Genomic DNA, 18,231 nt, shown 5'->3' with positions numbered 1-18,231 from the left:
GTGGGACACCATAAAGAGATTTAGGGCTTTTCACATCATGAGACAACCCTCCCAAAAGGCAGCTTCTGAGCTTCCCCAGATCTGCACTGAGTGTCCCAGATTTGGGATCCCTGTGAAGACCACAGCAGGAGGTGATGGCTTGATGTGGCCCCTGAAGCTGTGGAGCTCCCCTGCTCTAAGGTGAGCCGAGATGCTCTGTCAGTTCAAACAAGGAAACGTCAAACCAAATCCCAGCCCCAAACCCCCGTCCCACATCCCAAACACTTGGTCTCTGCTTTCCCTGGGGGTGGGAGCATGGCAAATGTTTATAGCTTTTTAGGCCATGCATAGATAAACCATCAGCTTTTGCCCTGGGCAGCTGTTTCTGGGCTGGACAATCCTTTCCATGGGCAAATTCCTGCTGCTGGCCAAGCTGAGCCTGCCCTGGCCCAGCCTGAGGCCGTTCCCTCTGCTCCTGTCCCTGTTCCTGGCAGCACAGCCCGACCCCCCCCGGCTGTCCCCTCCTGGCAGGGACTCAGCAGAGCCACAAGGGCCCCCGAGAGGTACAGCTGGTGTGTGACACCAGCACAAAACCACCTCTCCACGAGCAGCACAGGGTTCTGAGATCATCTCAGGGTTCTGAGATCACTCAGCATCACAGCTGCTCGTGTACTGGTTATAAATTCCCCTGGATCTGTCTCCCGTCCCTTCTGGAAGCAGAATCATCTGATAATGGTTTGCCAGATTGAATTTTGACCAGTTTGATGACATCCCAGTGATTTATTTTGGAGAAATCAGTGCAGAATTGCAGCCTAATGTTGTTACTGCCTCTCCTCACAGCTCTGCCCTCATTTCCTTGCGTTGTTAGTGAGACGCCTGCTGCAATATTTTCCAAAAATCCCATTAAAACGGAGTGATAAAGGAGAATGGACACATTTGGCCTTATGAGAATGAAACTACTTCAAACCGAAGAACATAAGATCTGTTGAGGAGATCAAAACATGGACTCTTCTAAACCTTTTCAGAATTGTATCCCTGGAGGTGTTCCAGGCCAGGCTGGAGAGGCCTTGGAGCAACCTGGTCAGGTGGAGGGTGTCCCTGCCATGGCAGGGGGTGGAACAGGGTGAGCTTTAAGGTCCCTCCCAGCCCACACTGGCCTGGGATTCTATGATTCTGTGCTCTGGAATTTTGGTGTCTTTATACTTTGTGAAACAGGGTGAAGAAAAATGTGAGATTCGTGCACCACTCGTGCACCTCAACCCTGCCTCCTTAAGGTGTGGCCAGGCAACCTGGAAACCCTGAAACGAATTCTTTCCAGGAAGGAAATCCTCCTGCAGAGCAGACCTGTAGCTGTCCCTGTCCCCGGCAAGCCCCTGGATCCATCTGGCCCCTTTTGGGCACCTGGGAGTGCTCCAGGAACCAAAGTGGGCTTTTCAGTGACACTTTTTTGTTGCTTTTGCAGAGCAGTGGTGTCTCCACAGGTGATGCTGTACCCTCTGCCCTGCCAGCCACTGCTGGGGGAGCTGTGCTGTGGATGGGAGCTGGAGGAGGACTGGAGGAACGTTCCCCTCAGGAATGACTCCTGTTTGTGCAGGAGTCCCCAGCGCGGAGCTGGGTCTGGGGGCTGAGCGCTGCTGTCCTTGGGACCACCCAGCAGCAGGAGTGTCACAGCTGTGCCTGACATTCCTTCCCCATCAGGGCAAATTTATTGCATCCCAGGTGTAATTCAGAATCAGAGAATACCCTGAGCTGGGAGTGACCCACGGGGATCATTGATCCATCTCCTGCCTTGCCCAGAGCCCAGCAAGCCCAGCCTGGGCACCCCTGGCAGCGCTGGCCAAAGGCTCCTGGAGCTCTGGCAGCCTCGGGGCCGTGCCCATTGCCTGGGCAGCCTGGGCAGTGCCAGCAGCCTCTGGGGAAGAGCCTTGCCCTGCTCTGCAGCCTGCCCTGCCCTGGCCCAGCCCCAGGCGCTCCCCGGTGCTGTCCCTGTCGCAGAGCAGAGCTCGGAGCTGTCCCTGCGCTGCCCCTCGGGAGGAGCTGCAGCCCCGGGCAGCTCTGACCTCAGGCTGCTGCAGGCTGAGCTGGCCCAGGCACCTCGGGGGCCCCTCCAGGCCCTTCCCATCCTCGTGTCCCTCCTCTGGGCTCTCTCCAAGAGCTTTGGATCGCTTCCATGTGCAGCTCTCAGCCTGGCAGAGGTTTGGGCCCAGCCTGTTTCCAGCCAGGACACCGGGCCTGTGCCTCCGAACCTCTCTGCCCTCCCTGTTCACCCTGGGCAAGCAAACCCCGCTGTTTGCAGATGTCTCCGGACTGTTTGATTTTCCACCCCGTGCACTAAAAGTGGAGTCTGCTGCCTGTGCAGCCCCACTCCCTGTGCCCTCTGCGTTTCTGAGCCCCGTTGTTATTTCCCTGATGGATCAAGCCAGGCATTAACTGTGTCAATGTTTGCCCCTGAAGAGCTCATTCACTCACAGCAGGGCTGTGGGGGCCACGGGGCTCCCGTCTGTGGCCCACGGCAGCACGGGAAATGGGCTGATTCCCCTTGGCTGTACCTGGGGCTTGCGCTGGTTCCAGTTAAAGTCACCCTTTCCCTCCTGGAACTGCCCCGTGCCCTCGGCTCTGCGGGAGCTGCAGCTGGGCAGGTGTGAAGGAGGAGTGGGAGCACCCCCCTCTGCCATTTCATCCATGCTCAGTGTAAAGGTCATAAAATATTCTTAAGATGATGAATCCCAGAATCCCCAAATCCCCGGGGCTGGCACAGCCCTGCCAGCCCAGGCAGTGCCAGCTGTGCCCCACGGCCACCTTGTCCCCAGCCCAGAGCACTCAGTGCCACCTGCAGGGGACACCTGCAGGGATGGGCACTGCAAAGCTCCCTGGGCAGCCCCTGCCAAGGCCTGAGCACCCTTTCCATGGGCAAATCCCTGCTGCTGGCCAAGCTGAGCCTGCCCTGGCCCAGCCTGAGGCCGTTCCCTCTGCTCCTGGCCCTGTTCCCTGGCAGCACAGCCCGACCTCCCCGGCTGTCCCCTCCTGGCAGGGACTTGTGCAGAGCCAGAAAACGGGAAGGCAAGAGAAGGGGAAGAAGATTTGGTTGGAAGGAACCTACAGCATTTCAGTCTATCAGCCTGAGCACTCTAAGGAAGCTCCTGTAGAAACTGAGATTGTCAGAAAAGGAATTTTCAGCCCTGAGCAGAGACAATCAAGCAGTACAGGAAGGACCTGTGAGATAAAAAATGGGGAGGAGATGATCCATATGGAATCATTATTCAGCTTCACTCACACTGCGTGAACCAGGAAGGGGAGAACACTCCCTGGAAATGTCAGCATATTAAAGACATATTAAGAATATTCATAAATTGGTATTTGAGGTTGCTGCCAGCACAAACCTTTCTATGATCTTGATCAAGTAAAAAAGTAGTTTTTAAAATGAGCTCATAGTGGAATTATGGAACCCATCACTGCTGGATGTGGTGGGATCCCAAAGGATGTGCAAAAGGATCAGACAAGTCCACGGGTGAGAGATTTTCTGTTTTCTATGAAACGTGGTGGCTGAGGTGCTGCTCCCGCTCAGGAAACCTCTGAATTGATTGCCAGATGCTGGGACACACGCCAAGGCAATGATAAGCTGAAAATGACCTTCCTAAATGGCCATTAATAGCCACTCTTGGTGGCAGCGTGGCAAGATGGAGGATTCTATAGTTTACTCAATAGAATTGAACTCCAGCGTGGTTTGGCTGCACAGGAACCTTCAAGCCCATCCCGTTTCACCCCCTGCCATGGGCAGGAGCACCTTTCACTAGGGCAGGATGCTCCAGCCTGGCCTTGAGCCCTCCCAGGGATGGGGCAGCCTCAGCTTGCTTTAATCACCCTACTGCACAGTGTGAGACTGTTTTCTCCTCCCCCTTGTGCTCCAAATCCTGCAGTTCCTCTGCTCTGTGCCTCAGGAGCTGCCCACACCCAGCTTCCCACGGGGATGTCTCCCTGCTGTGCTCCCACCAAGCCGCTCTGGTGGTTTTCTGCTCAGCTCCCTGTGGCAGACCCGTGGGTTCTGCTGTGTGTGGAGAGGGTGTGAGCAGCTTTCATCTGTTTTCCCATCTTTAGGAAAACAACAGGAGCTTTCCCAGGAGCCGGGTTGGGGTGGGCACAGCCTCCCTTGGCACCGGCAGTGTGTGCTGGAAGTGCTTGTGACTTGAGGCTGAGCCAGTCCCCATGAAGTGACTCTGCAGGGCAGAGTTCAGGGGCCAGGGCTGAGAGGAGTGTGGGAAGGAAGACGGGGAGGGAAGGAAAAGAGGTGGAGGCTTGGGCATGGAATCCCAGAATCCCCAAATCCCCATGCAGTGCCAGCTGTGCCCCACGGCCACCTTGTCCCCAGCCCAGAGCACTCAGTGCCACCTGCAGGGGACACCTGCAGGGATGGGCACTGCAAAGCTGCCTGGGCAGCCCCTGCCAAGGCCTGAGCACCCTTTCCGTGGGCAAATTCCTGCTGCTGGCCAAGCTGAGCCTGCCCTGGCCCAGCCTGAGGCTGATCCTCTTGTCCTGTCCTCCCATGTGAAAACCTTTACAAGACCCCATCCCTGGAGGTGCCCAAGGGAGGCCTGGACCTGGCACTCGGTGCCCTGGGCTGGGGACAAGGTGGGGTTCAGGCACAGGCTGGACTCAGTGGTCTTGGACACTTCTCCAATGTCAATGATCCCAGATCCTGTGAATTTCCCGGTGTCCATGGAGGGCAGTGCCCCAGCACAGATGGCTTTACAGAAGCGCCATTTAGGGCCAGAGGCTGCATTTTCTACAGGCACCTCACATGAGACAAACCCATCCGCTCTCCCTGGCCTGGTTCAGGCACAGAAATAGTGGTTAAATTCAGTTTCCACCCCACAGCTGAGGGGGCAAAGATAAATCTGATTGCCACAAGCCATCTTGACACAGACAGCTCCTGGGCCGCCCGAGGGGACACCTGGGGCTGTGTTTGCCTTTGTGACATCCAGTTTGCTTTTATTGCGCAATATATTATGATTTTAATTAAGCACTTGGTGTCTCACCGGTCAAGGGGAGACAGCCAGAACTTCCCCTCTGTCATTCCCGCGGAGCGATGCTGCAAGCACTCCTCTTGCAAAATTTATGACTTCCACTACACATTTACCCTCCCAATAAAAATTATGTGTATTGCCAGCACTGTGGCTGCAGCACTGCCAGCCATAAATCACCGGGAGCCATAAACATGTCACCAACAAACTATCAGGAGAAAATCCTGCCTGCTGGGAGAGCAGCATAAATGGAAATGCTCATTTACTGCACACACTCCTCCCGCTGTTTGCGCACGGGAGCCGGGGCTCGCCGCTCGGGTGATTGGGCAGGGTCAGCGTTAAAAGGGCAGCCCTCTGCACAGGGACACGGGCAGGGACAGGGACACGGGCACGGACAGACACGGGCACGGACACAGACACGGACATGGGCACGGGATCTCCCTCTGCTCCTCGACACGGCTGAGCCTGCACTGCCCGAGAGCCCCCGGCACCCCCGGTAAGTGCAGGCACCTCCCTGAGCCCCTCTGGGGGCACAGTGACACGGGTGGCAGCTGTGCCCCATTCTGCTCCCTGAGCCCTTCAGTGGGACAGTGACACGGGTGGCAGCTGTGCCCCATTCTGCTCCCTGAGCCCCTCTGGTGGGACAGTGACACGGGTGGTCCCCGTGGCCCCAGTGCCACTCGGGTGGTCCCCATGGCCCCAGTGCCACTTGGGTGGTCCCCATGGCTCCGCGGTGGCCGTGGGTGGGACGTGTGGAGGTCGGGGCTGTTGGCATCTCGTGTGGAGCCGTGGTGGTGCAGATGGGCTGTGGCCTGGTGTGAGTGAGATCCAGCTGCTCTCCCACTCCTGGGGGCTGTCTCAGCTGTGGGAATGGCCCTGGCCATGGTCCCTGTCCTGGCCTGCAGTGTCCCCAGGCAATGGGGCTCTCTGGGAGCTGCATCCCCAGGGTGCCCCTGCTGAGCTGCTGGTTTTTGGTTTTCCAAAACTCCCACCCTGATCGTGCTCCCTTTGCTGAGCCCTCCCGTGGCTGCTTGGGCAGGCAGCGATGCTGTTGTGAGAACAGCAAGGTCTCCTCCTTGGGACGAAGCAGAGGTCTGAGCCTCACCCAGCCCCAGCTCCCAGGGCCCTGCTCCTGCCCTGGCTGACAAGAGCCCCTAAAACACCAGCATTCTCAGTTACTGGTGAGCATCAACGTCAGAGACAGGCAAAAAATCAGGAGGTGGCTTTAAAGGCATGATGACACCGTGTCCTCCACGAGGGTTCTACCCTGGTGCCTGGCCTCTCCTCCCAGGCAGGCTGGGCTGCTCCAGGGGAGCAGAGCACCTGGGCACTGGGCAGGAGACACCCTCTCCGTGGTGCATGGCTCAGCGGCCACCTCCCAGGGCTGCCAGCAACCCTTAACTTGGTGTCCTCCAGGAATGGGAGGTGTGCTTCCTCCCCGGGCTTGGCTGCTCAAGAAAGGTGCAATGGCCATCCCAGGACAGCCAGCCAGATCTTTTCCAGCCTGGCTGGGTGGCTCTGTGATTCTGTGACAGACACGGGCCTGCTGTGAGTTGAGCTGTGTGTTACCTACACACACAGAAATGCACGGAAACAGGAACCAGCCTGCCTGCTTGTTTATATATTTCACACATTATTTGTGTGTGTATTTATACAAATCCCTTACAGGCGCACACGTGGAACATGGAGGGGTAAAACCGTCTGGGAGCGGAATCTGTAATGTGTTGGGGCACACAACAAACCAGAGCAGCTCAGGGGGAGCACAGTGAATAAATCCTGCTTCTGAGTGACTTCTACACTGTGGTGGGAGTTGCAGGTGTTGGACCAAGTCAGGTTTGAGGGAAGGTTTTCTTGTAAGTGAAGCATCTCCTACAGACCCAGGGAGCTCTCACCAGTCCCCTCCTTCCTTGGTGCTCCAACAGGCTCTTTTTCCACCTCCATATTCCTGGGGAACTGCTGAATCTCAGTGTCTTTGAGAGTTCTAGATGCCTGCCAGAAGCTGCACTCGGGGACACAGGCCTGCACACACTCAGATTTTTTAGGTTTTTAACCCAGGCCCCAGATGTGACTGAGTTGCAGGAGTCAGCAGAGTTGATTCACTGCTCAGATCACAGGATCGTGGCATGGTCTGGGTAGAAAGGGACCTTAAAGCTCACCAGTGCCACCCCTGCCATGGCAGGGACACCTTCTCCTGCACCAGGCTGCTCCAGCCCCAGTGCCCAGCCTGGCCTGGGGCACTGCCAGGGATCCAGGGGCAGCCCCAGCTGCTCTGGGCACCCTGTGCAAGGGCCTGCCCACCCTCCAGATGCTGCTGCTTTGGCAGAAAGGGGCAGCTCTTACCTTTGGGGAGCTCTGAGCCAGCAGTGAGGACCAGAGGTACCTGTGGGCAGCTTGCTGTGGTACCACCAGGCTCTGTGGAGCCACCAGGGGATGCAGCAGCTGCCCCAAGCCCCCCCGATGCTGCCCAGGCTCTCCTGAGGAAGGGCTGAGATTGTCCCTTCAGCAACGGCCGGGCGGGGTGGTTCTGATACCAACACGTGGCTCTGTCCTGCCTGGAGAAAATCAAATGATTTGGGGTTTTCCCCAGGTCCCATCAGTTATGTGCTGCCTTTGCCCCGGAGCAGGAAGATGTTTGTCCTTGGCAAGCTTCAGGATTTATTGTCACATTAGACTCTCAAGCTGAGGATCTAATGAAGAAAATCGTATTAGGACCCTAATAAATACGTCATGGAAGAATTGTCTGTTATTCAAAGTTGAGCTGTGTTACAGAAAACCCTCTGGCTCATCATCCAGGCACTCTTGTATCCTGTGGAAGGTGCAGGAAGACTGAAGTCACAAATATTTTTTTGCTTTAATTAGTTCATCTTGCACATTTGCTGCTTTCCCCCACCCACCCGGCAGGTCACTGTGTCACTGAGGGGCTCAGGGACCCTGCCAGCCTCTCCAGCACTGTCACAGGAAATGCAGGATGTGCCAAGGCTTGGAGGTTCATCGGACCATTCATGTTGAAGAGACTTCTGAAGATCTCTGGCCCAACATCTGCCTCATGCAGGGCCAGCTGGGACATCTCATGGCTCTGTCCACTTGGGTCCTGAAAACTTCTGTGCACGGAGATGTGCAGCCTCTGGGCAACCTGCTCGAGTGCTTGATGGGGAAACATTCCTCATTTCATTCAGTCTAAACCTCCCTCGTTTCAGCTTCCGCCTGCTGCCTCCCTTCCTTCATCCACGCTCTGCTGTGAAGATCCTGGTCCAGCCTCCTTGATGCCCCCTTGGAGGAGGATCCCTTCAAACAAACCTTCTGTTCTCAGGGCTGAGCACGCCTCTTTCCTGGATCTCTCGTTCCAGGGCGTTCTCCACCCCACCCCACCTGTCTCACCTGTGTCACTGACATGCTGCTGACCTGGAGCAGACACTGCCGGATCTCTGCCAAGGCCTCCTCCCCTCTGCTCTGCATCCCAGTGTCAAACACCCCCCCATCCCGTGTGCCCCTCTCCTCCAGTTCATCCCCAGAGACGCTCCCAGGGTGCTCCCCAGGGCTCTGGACCTGGAACATCTTGTGCTCTGCCTCGTGCTCTGCCTTGTGCTTGCCTGTTCTTTACCCAGGTTTTGCTCATTTATTCCCCTCCACCTGGCAGTAAGGTTGTGGAAAGAGCAGAGCCTGGGTGTGAGTTCCTCTGGAAATCCACCTTGCCCTGGGAACCATCTTCTGGGCTGAGAGCAGGAGGGTCTGAGTGGCTGATTCTCTGTTCTGCTGGAAATCATGGAATCCCAGGCTGGTTCAGGCAGGGAGGGGCCTTAAAGACCATCCTGTTCCATCCCTGCCACGGGCAGGGACCTTCCACTGGCCCAGGCTGCTCCAGCCTGGCATTAAACCTTTGCAGGGATGGGGTAGCCACAGCTTCTCGGGGCAGCTAGTGCCAGTGCCAACAAATTTTGCATTTGTTTCCAGTGATGATTTCCTAAATAAGAAGTGTCAGGGTTAAACTTTCACAATTTTCACGCCTTTTGATCTCCAGATGGCATAAAAAAGCATAAAAAAGCAGCCTTGGCTTAGCAGTTTGGTCGTGGTTGGGATGAGCATAGAAAAGGTGTTTGCCCACTCCACAGAGCATCTCAAACCCTGGAATTTGGGGATGACTCTGAAATAGTGAAATGTTTTCCTTTTCATTCTAAGGCATTTCAAGTATTTCTTTTTTCTCCTCTATCAACAAAAACTGTCCATCCTTTTCCTTCAGTTTAGGATTTAATGGGTGAGCAGGAGCTGTGTGTGGCGCTGTTCCCAACCGGCTCAGGGGTGCCTGCAGAGGCTGGTGGGGAGGTGGAGGGAAGTGCAGCTCCTCTGCTCAGCACAGAGTCCAGCTGCGTGGGGTTTGTGTTGTTGGTTTGTTTTAGGTCTAGGCCATGTGAGAGCTGAGCTGGGATGGAGCATGACTCACACACCCCGTGGGAATTCAATGGCTCCTTCTATCAGCCTTCAGCTTTCCTCATGATGGGCATCCCGGGCCTGGAAGCCCTTCACCCCTGGATCTCCATCCCCTTCTGTGCCCTGTACCTTTCTGCCCTCTTGGGGAACTGCGTGATCCTGTTCATCATCAGGAGGACGCCGAGTCTCCACGAGCCCATGTTCTACTTCCTGTCCATGCTGGCCGTCACCGACCTGGGCCTGGCCCTGTGCACCCTGCCCACCACGCTGGGCCTCTTTTGGTTCGACATGCGCAGCATTGGCTTCGACGCCTGCCTCACCCAGATGTACTTCATCCACATCCTGTCCTTCATCGAGTCCTCCGTGCTCCTGGCCATGGCCTTCGACCGCTTCATCGCCATCTCGCACCCCCTGAGGCACTCGGCCATCCTCACCAAGAGCACCGTGCTGAAGATAGGCCTGGCCATCGTGCTCAGGGGGATGGTCTCGCTGCTCCCCATCCCCTTCCTGCTCAAGAGACTGACCTACTGCGGCAGGACCGAGCTGTCCCACTCCTTCTGCTTCCACCCCGACATCATGAACCTGGCCTGCGCAGATATAAAGGTCAACGTCTTCTACGGCATGATCATCCTCTTATCCACGGTGGGGATGGACTTCATCTTCATCGTGCTGTCCTACATCCTCATTATCAGAACCATCGTCAGCCTCACCACCAGGGAGGAGTGTCTGAAGGCCTTGAACACCTGCGTGTCCCACATCTGTGCTGTCCTCGTGTTCTTCATCCCCATGATCGGGCTGTCCATGATCCATCGCTTTGGGAAGAACGTTCCTCCCCTCGTCAACACCTTGGTGGCCTACACCTACCTCATCATTCCCCCCGCTCTCAACCCCGTGATCTACAGCATAAAATCCACCCACATCCGGGAGGCTCTGCTCAGGGCCCTGTGCAGGAAGCGTGCCTAGGACTGCTACTTCCTCCACCAGTTCTGCCAGAAGGTGCTGATGGACTGGGCTCTGTCAGACCTCTGGCACTGGGTTCTCTGTCTGGGACTGGGTTCTCTGTCTGGGACTGAGTTCTCTGTCAGACCTCTGGCACTGGTTCCTTGGTCAGAGCTGTTGCCTGTTTTCCCAGTCAGAGCTGGTGGACTGCTCTCTTGGTGCTCCATCCACGCAGGTCACTGCCAGAGGAAAGAGCTGCAGATCCACTGGGGTGCTGTCCACCAACCCAGAGCTGTGAGCTTTCATGTTATGCCCTGGCATGGTGCTTTCCTCCCTTCCTGCACAGAGCATTTCTCATTAGGCCTTGTAGGGGGGCCCAGAGCAGTCTCAGCCCCTCTGAAAAAGATGCTCAGCCATCATCCCTGTGTTCAGAGTGCCGTGCCCATCCCCAGTGAGGAAACAGCTGCTTGTGCATCTCTTTTGGCAGTCTTTGAGTCTTACCAGCTTGCCAAGTCTAATCAATGTCCCAGTCATTGTTCTGCATTGGGTGTCATGTATGTGCAGCATCTGCAATAAAATCCATCTATTCCTTGTGAAAGGTCATAAGATTTGAGGAAGCCTTTTTTTTCTCTGTTGATGCAGAAAGATTAGTTTGGAGTTGCCCAAAATCTTCAGGGTGTGCTGCGGATGAGCAGGACTGGATGAGCCAGGTGTGCCTCTGGATGGGCTTGGGGCTCTGGTGGGGCTGGAAGCTCTCCTGTAAAAAAAGAGAGGCGCTCAAAAACATTGTAGGAATGGCTAAACTCCCTGACAGTCAGCCCCACGCGCTGCTGCCTTTGAGCTGAGCTCTGCTGGTGCTGGCTGTGCCCCTTGGGAATGGGAGGAGATCCCCAGGGACATCCACAGGTGGGAGATGACAGCATGTCCCAGCTCCTCCTTGCTCTGCTGGGGGCTGGGTGTGAGCCAGGCAGGCAGGAAGGTTTCATGGTTCTCCTGGCTCCCACAGACAGAATAAAGTGTCCCAAAGTCACAGAACAGAATCACAGTACCACCAGGGTTGGAAAAGCCCTCCCAGACCTGTGACTGATCCCCTGTCAGTCCTGGTTTTGCCTGGCACTGAGCACTTCACCAGCCCAGATCAGACTTTCTATTCTGCTCCACATGTGCAGGAGCTGGAGAGAAAAAAACTGAGAGAAAAAAATAACACGGAAACAGCTCCATAAAAAAGCAGAAAGAGGGCAGGGAAAGGATTCCTGAGGGGAGGATTCCCAGGCCACTGCTTGCTCTGTGTTGTGCTCATTATCTCGCTGTGGCCCAGGGTCCCTTGCCCAGGGTGGAACACCAACAGCCCCAGGAGCTCAGCCTGGGGAGCAGCTCCCACCGGCACTGGGGAAGGGGAGAGCTCTGCTCAAATACCTCTGATCTAAACTGGAGCTTGCAGGAAAAATTAACAGAAGAGAACAGCAGCCAGCAGAAAAGAGCTTTCCTGGGGAGATGGCCTGGCTTGCAGCATCCTCACACGGATTCTGAAATTGATGATTGAGAATTCTGAGAAGATTCTGAGTCTGCTCCCATTCTGAAAACTTCCAGAGTTCGTCCCTGGATGTCCGTGTTTCCTGGCTGCCGCTGCTCCCCAAAACGGCCCCGAAACAAAAAGCCCGAGGAGCTTCTGCCACAGTAAGAGAATGTTTGTGGGGGAGTTGGAGTGCAAAGTGTGGGGGATTTATCAGCACATCTGTCAGCACAGCTGGAGAGCAGGGTGGAGGGGGAATGAAAGAGGGAGAGATAAAGGTTGGAGGGGAGAGGAAGGGGAAGGGAAAGAGGGAGAAGGCAGAGAAGGAGAAAGAAGGAGACAAAAGATGGGAGAGCTGGGGGTGCTCACCTGGAGAGGAGAAGCTCCAGGGAGAGCTCAGAGCCCCTGGCAGGGCCTGAAGGGGCTCCAGGAGAGCTGCAGAGGGACTGGGGACAAGGATGGAGGGACAGGAGCCAGGGAATGGCTGCCAGTGCCAGAGGGCAGGGCTGGATGGGATCTTGGCAATGAGGAATTGTTCCCTGGCAGGGTGGGCAGGCCCTGGCACAGGGTACCCAGAGCAGCTGGGGCTGCCCCTGGATCCCTGGCAGTGCCCAAGGCCAGGCTGGACACTGGGGCTGGAGCAGCCTGGCACAGGGGAAGGTGTCCCTGCCATGGCAGGGGAAGGAATAGGACAAATTTCAAGGTTCCTCCCAACCCAAACCATTCCATGGCTCTTTAACAAGGCGGGGATTGGTCAAATGTTGGACTCAATCACCCTGGATTCCCAACCTCAGTGATTCTGTGATTTACTGCTGGGGGGGCTGCTTGGATCCCCCTAGGAAAATAAATCTGCATTTACTGGTGTTTCAAAGACATGGATGCAGTCTCCACCTCTGCAGAAATCCCGGCCCTCACAGCACCCGCTCTGCCCACCAGCAATCCCAAATCCCGAGCCACTCATGAAAACCATGCTACATTTATCCGTGCCAGAGAATTAGAGACGAACTGAAGCACCAGGGGTTGTTTCAGTGCCTGTCTCACAGCCCTATTCCCTCAGGGAAATGATCAGGAGGGCAGAAGTTTCCCAGTGGGACTCAGGTAACTCCGTCAGGGCTGGCAGCTGAGGTGCCTCAGTACCTGCTGGGGATTACTGAGGCTCCTCGTTCGTTCCGTTTGTGTCTTGATTCAAGTGCTTGGCTGACAACGCCATCCCTGGAATAGATTTTGGGCACAGTGACAGCAGCAGTCCTCCCACACTGTGTGTAAATCGGGTATAAAAAGCTACAATGTGAGTCCTACTTGTTGTACATCCGAGATGGAAAAGCCCCACATCAGGAGAATAAAGCCTGGTGCTATTTCAGTCCTTCAGCACAGATGTGCAATAAAAACCCCATGTTTCACAACCCAGCATTACTTATAAAATGACTCCATTAATAACCTGCAGAGCTTGCCATAAAGCCACTTTGCATCGTTGACTTGCACAGATTGGGCACAAAGGAATAACCAGAAAGCTCAGGTTGAGCCTGACCTTGTGCTGCCCATCCAGGGCAGGAGGGATGGTGGGTTTATTCCAGCACAGGGACTGGCTTGGTGCCTGAAAATAGAAAGGTACCTAAAGCAAAGCCTTTTCTGTATCTTCAGGCCATTATCCTTGGATCACAGCACACCTGGAAAATCTACAGATACAGAATAAGGTAAATAATCTGATTTTTTTTTCTTACACAGATATTCTGTTTTTTCCATACTTGTTTTTCATAGGATGAAAATCCAATTTGTATGAGCAGAAAAATTTGAAAGATCCATGTCTTCCTGTGCCTGTGAGCTGTTCTGGGGAGGGCTGGGTCGTGGGAGGCAGCACTGCCAGCTCCAGCCTCACTGAGCACATTTCTGACAGGCCACCACAGCACATATGGAAAAAATCAAGCAGCACTGAAGTATTACAGAAAGCACTAAAAATCTGCCGGGTTTTTTGTTATAGTTTTTAACTTTGTCCTTTAAAAAGAAAAGCAAAAAAGTTCAGCTGATGGGTTTATTATTCAGAAAGTTGATTTTACGGTGTTCTGCCTTTTAGAGAATTCAGGCAACTCCTGTTCGAACCCAAATGTCAGCTTTTTGTCACTGCATATGTCGTTGCACAGAGCCATAACGGGGTAAAAAACCAGGAGAGGAGCTCTCTGCATCAGAGAGGCAGCTCCGAGAATCCCAGGAATGGCCCTGTGGGATCCCAAGCCATGGGAAAGGGCTTGTAAAAAGTCCCGTTTGTGTTTCCCTCGCAGCAGGAAGCGCCCGGGCATAGCATGAGCGGCCCTGGCGCCAGGGGCCATGCCCTTCTCCAACAGCTCTGAGCTCAGCCCGTCCTTCATCCTGGCCAGCCTGCCGGGGCTGGAGGCGGCGCAGTCCTGGATGGCCATCCCGCTGTGCTCGGCCTACGTGCTGGCCGTGCTGGCCAACGGCGCCGTGCTGCTGGTGGTGCGCGCCGAGCCCAGCCTGCACGCGCCCATGTACTTCTTCCTCTGCATGCTGGCCGCCGCCGACCTGGCGCTGGCCACGGCCACCGTGCCGCGCATCCTCTGCTTCTACTGGTTCGGCAGCCGCGAGATCGGCTTCGCCGCCTGCCTGCTGCAGATGTTCCTCATCCACACGCTCTCGGCCGTCGAGTCCACCGTGCTGCTGGCCATGGCCGTGGACCGCTACGTGGCCATCTGCCACCCGCTGCGGCACGCCGCCGTGCTCACCAACGGCGCCACGGCCAAGATCGGGCTGCTGGCCGTGGCCCGAGGGGTGCTCTTCTTCCTGCCGCTGCCCCTGCTGCTCCTGCCGCTGCCCTTCTGCGGCCCCCGCGTGCTGTCCCACTCCTTCTGCCTGCACCAGGACGTGATGAACCTGGCCTGCGCCAACACCACGCCCAGCGTGGTGTACGGGCTCACCGCCATCCTGCTGGTCATGGGGCTGGACGCCGTGCTCATCTGCCTCTCCTACCTCCTCATCCTCAAGGCCGTCCTGCGCCTCGCCGCCTGGAGGGAGCGGCTCAAGGTGTTCAGCACCTGCATCGCCCACATCTGCGTGGTGCTGGCCTTCTACGTGCCCCTGATCGGGCTGTCTGTGGTGCACAGGTTTGGCAAGGACCTGGCTCCGCTGGTCCACATCGTCATGGGCAACATCTACATCCTGGTGCCCGCTGTGCTCAACCCTATCATCTACGGGGTGAGGACCAAGCAGATCCAGAGGAGGATCCTGAGTCTGATCCACGTCACTGACAGAGCTCCCCGGTGACCCGAGCCCGCCGCTGCCCCGTGTCCTCACGCTGGCTCACCTCGTTTTACACTCAGAGCCTTTGGTGCCGGACTGTCCTCTGTGTGTGCTCTGAGGCACTGCCACCAGGCAAAAGCTGATTGTAAACTCCTTCTGAGAGTGTTTGCCCTCACCAAACTCAGAGAGAAATGACTGCCATGATCTAAACCAAATCCCAATCTCACCAAACTCAGAAATGACTGCAATGATCTAAACCCAATCCCAATCTCACCAAACTCAGAAATGGCTGCAATGATCTAAACCCAATCCAAATCTCACTAAACTCAGACAAAAATGACTGCAATGATCTAAAGCAAATCCCACCAAACTCAGAGAGAGAAATGACTGCAATGATCTAAACCCAATCTCACCAAACTCAGAGAGAAATGACTGCAATGATCTAAATCCAATCCCAATCTCACCAAACTCAGAGAGAAATGACTGCAATGATCTAAACCCAATCTCACCAAACTCAGAGAGAAATGACTGCAATGATCTAAAGCCAAGCCTGACCTGGCAGGTTCCACAAGAAGGGAAAAGTGACTCAGCACACTTACACAGATGTCCCAACCTTGCTCCTCTTGGTTCCCTTCTGACCTCTAACAGTGGCAGGGCAGAGAAAATGCTGGATGGTTTGGGATGATTTAGTTAATTCATTGTTTTCACATGGGGCACAGTCACATTCCAGAAGTTTTGCCAGAAAATTTGCACGTAGCATCATTCTTTAAGTAAAATAATTACAGGACACCTGTCCAAAGTGACATTACAGATGCAGAAATGCATTTCAGAGAAAGAACATCCACCTCTGTGGTCTTGTTCTGACCGGCTGGGTGCTCTGTCAAGACCCCTCAACCTCCTCATAGCAGATGCTGTGGAAAAATTTCAGATGCAGAGTTACTGGTAGCAATTGTAAAAGTAATTTAGTAATTGTAGTCAATAAAATGAAAACATCTCAAGGGAAAAAAATAAGCAAGTTATAAATGTCAGTGATGATTCTAAGCAGAAGGAAGTCTCGTTTCCAAGCCAAAGGTGTTCCACACTGGGAATTCCTAAAACGTCCTGTCACTATCACCACGGAACAGAGGCTGGCACCATCCTCTGGCACGCTGTGGAGGGAGGTGGAAGGATTGATGGGAGCCCCCCTCGGTGCTCTCCTTGTCATGGACTGTGGTTTCTCACTCGAGGTGAAATCAGGGATGTTCCCACTGGAGCAGACACAGCGATCCCTCAGGGAGGGGTGCCAGGGCTGAGCTCCCATTCGGTCACCGTGGGTTTGGCTGCCCCAGGGGGGGCACAAAGCCCTGCCCAGACCTTCCTGGGGGAGCTGCAGCAGCCCTGGTCTGACCTGCACTCCATCAGGAGGCCCAGGTGCTCCCAAACTCCAGTGTCTCCATTAGCATCCCAGAATCCCCAAATCCCTGGGGCTGGCACAGCCCTGCCAGCCCATGCAGTGCCAGCTGTGCCCCACGGCCACCTTGTCCCCAGCCCAGAGCACTCAGTGCCACCTGCAGGGGACACCTGCAGGGATGGGCACTGCAAAGCTGCCTGGGCAGCCCCTGCCAAGGCCTGAGCACCCTTTCCATGGGCAAATTCCTGCTGCTGGCCAAGCTGAGCCTGCCCTGGCCCAGCCTGAGGCCGTTCCCTCTGCTCCTGTCCCTGTGCCCTGGCAGCACAGCCCGACCCCCCCGGCTGTCCCCTCCTGGCAGGGACTTGTGCAGAGCCACAAGGGCCCCCTGAGCCTCCTTTGCTCCAGGCTCAGCCCCTTCCCAGCTCCCTCAGGAATTCTCCAGCCCCTTCCCAACTCCCTCAGCCTCTCCTCATGGACTGGCTCTCCAGGACAGAGGCCAGGTCCCAGAGCTCAGGGTCCCTTGTCCATCTTTGGATGGGACATCTCACCAAAGGCTCTGCCAGGGCCCCCAGTGCTGCAGTGCTTGGTGCAGTTTGGTGCAGTTTCTTCCCAGATCCAATGAATGCTGAGAAGCCTCATTTTTGTAGTCTGTGCTGGTACAGCTTCAGTCTTGCTATAACCTTTTCTGCTAAATCCAACCCCAATTTATTTCAAAGTAAATACTTTCATTTAGGCGAGTTACAAACGGTTCTCATCTGGGACTTCAAGGCAATTCCGTCCCCTGTCATTTTTGGCATATTCTGGTTTAATAGAGCTTAGAAGGGTAAAAAAAATTCGTAGAAATGAAAACAATCTGTACCTGCCTAATGCGATTTGGGAAATGTGAATGAATTTTTCAGAGGCATTATGGGTCTAAACCCTTTTCAGGTGGCCATAGCACTGAGAAATGGCTCCTGCTCATTCCCCATATGTTCCTCTTTCTCCTCTTGTGCTGAGAAAAAAAATTAATAAAGAAAAATGAATGAATTACCCCGGAATGCTGTATTCTATTTTCTAGTCATTTATTTCTCAGAGAGTTAATAGAGACTCGGAGCCGGAAGGCATGATGGAATGATTTCTCCTGGGTGCAGATAAAACTCACCCACATCTTGTTTTCCCAAGTTTAGTCGTGGAGTGTTGCTTTGCTGGGGAACAGAACATGCTGGAACGTGGCACTTGTCCTTGCCAAAGAACAGGGCAGCCACTTTCCGGCTGGAATGTGCAGTGCTGAGGGCCAGGTCACCTCTCCTGCAGCAGAAGGAAAACCTCAACCACACCGTGGGGACACCCAGCCCACATCTCCCCCCTGAGCAGGGCCAGAGCCAGGGTGGGGCTGGCCCAGCTGAACTGGGAAGGGTTGGGTTCACTGACTGAAAAGGGAAGGGCTGGGACAAGGTGAGGGATGGCTGGAGGGAGGGAGGGAGGAAAAGCAGGATGGGAGAGGTGGGAAGAGGATTGGAAGTCACAGGAGCCTGGAGGTGGCAACAGAGGCAACAAGGACACACACACACGGGGCTGTAGCAGTTGGAGATCTACTAGAGGATCTCCGGGCATCCTCTCTTCTGCTAGAAGATCTCCTCTGACCTCCAAGTATTCCTTTCTCTTCTCTCTTCTCTCTTCTCTCTTCTCTCTTCTCTCCTCTCCTCTCCTCTCCTCTCCTCTCACAGTTGTTAGGGTTG

At 55.1% G+C, this 18,231-nt stretch overlaps 3 protein-coding genes across 8 annotated transcripts in view; 2 read left to right on the top strand and 1 right to left on the bottom strand.

Annotated features, from left to right (window-relative positions):
* Positions 1-5,365: 5,365 nt before the first annotated feature.
* LOC119697862 (olfactory receptor 51E2-like) lies at positions 5,366-16,674 on the top strand. Of its 5 annotated transcripts, none has more exons than XM_038129234.1 (4): positions 5,366-5,493; positions 11,952-12,038; positions 13,516-13,568; positions 14,154-16,660. In XM_038129234.1, the coding sequence occupies exon 4, from the start codon at positions 14,197-14,199 to the stop codon at positions 15,145-15,147; it is 951 nt and encodes a 316-aa protein (XP_037985162.1). In that variant the 5' UTR covers positions 5,366-5,493; positions 11,952-12,038; positions 13,516-13,568; positions 14,154-14,196; the 3' UTR covers positions 15,148-16,660. The 5 variants fall into 5 exon arrangements, with proteins under 5 accessions (XP_037985162.1, XP_037985137.1, XP_037985153.1 ...); XM_038129209.1 differs by having other exon boundaries at positions 14,151-16,659; XM_038129225.1 differs by having other exon boundaries at positions 5,368-5,493; positions 11,803-12,038; positions 14,151-16,659.
* On the top strand, positions 5,375-10,417 carry LOC119697856 (olfactory receptor 51G2-like). The gene is made up of 2 exons (XM_038129198.1): positions 5,375-5,493; positions 9,392-10,417. Exon 2 carries the CDS (start codon positions 9,420-9,422, stop codon positions 10,383-10,385), a length of 966 nt encoding a protein of 321 aa, XP_037985126.1. The 5' UTR covers positions 5,375-5,493; positions 9,392-9,419; the 3' UTR covers positions 10,386-10,417.
* Positions 10,928-18,231, bottom strand: part of LOC119697895 (hemoglobin subunit rho) — a 38,129-nt gene continuing 30,825 nt past the window's right edge. For both annotated transcript variants that reach the window (XM_038129269.1, XM_038129296.1), the window contains exon 4: positions 10,928-11,118. In XM_038129269.1, coding sequence (XP_037985197.1) covers positions 10,945-11,118 — 174 coding nt within the window. In that variant the 3' untranslated portion in view covers positions 10,928-10,944. The remainder of the gene's footprint in view (positions 11,119-18,231) is intronic.

The sequence above is a fragment of the Motacilla alba genome, chromosome 1, assembly GCF_015832195.1.
Source record: "Motacilla alba alba isolate MOTALB_02 chromosome 1, Motacilla_alba_V1.0_pri, whole genome shotgun sequence".
Lineage (NCBI taxonomy): Eukaryota > Metazoa > Chordata > Aves > Passeriformes > Motacillidae > Motacilla > Motacilla alba.
Note: the sequence above shows the minus strand (reverse complement) of the source record. Positions and strands in the feature narration are given on the sequence as shown.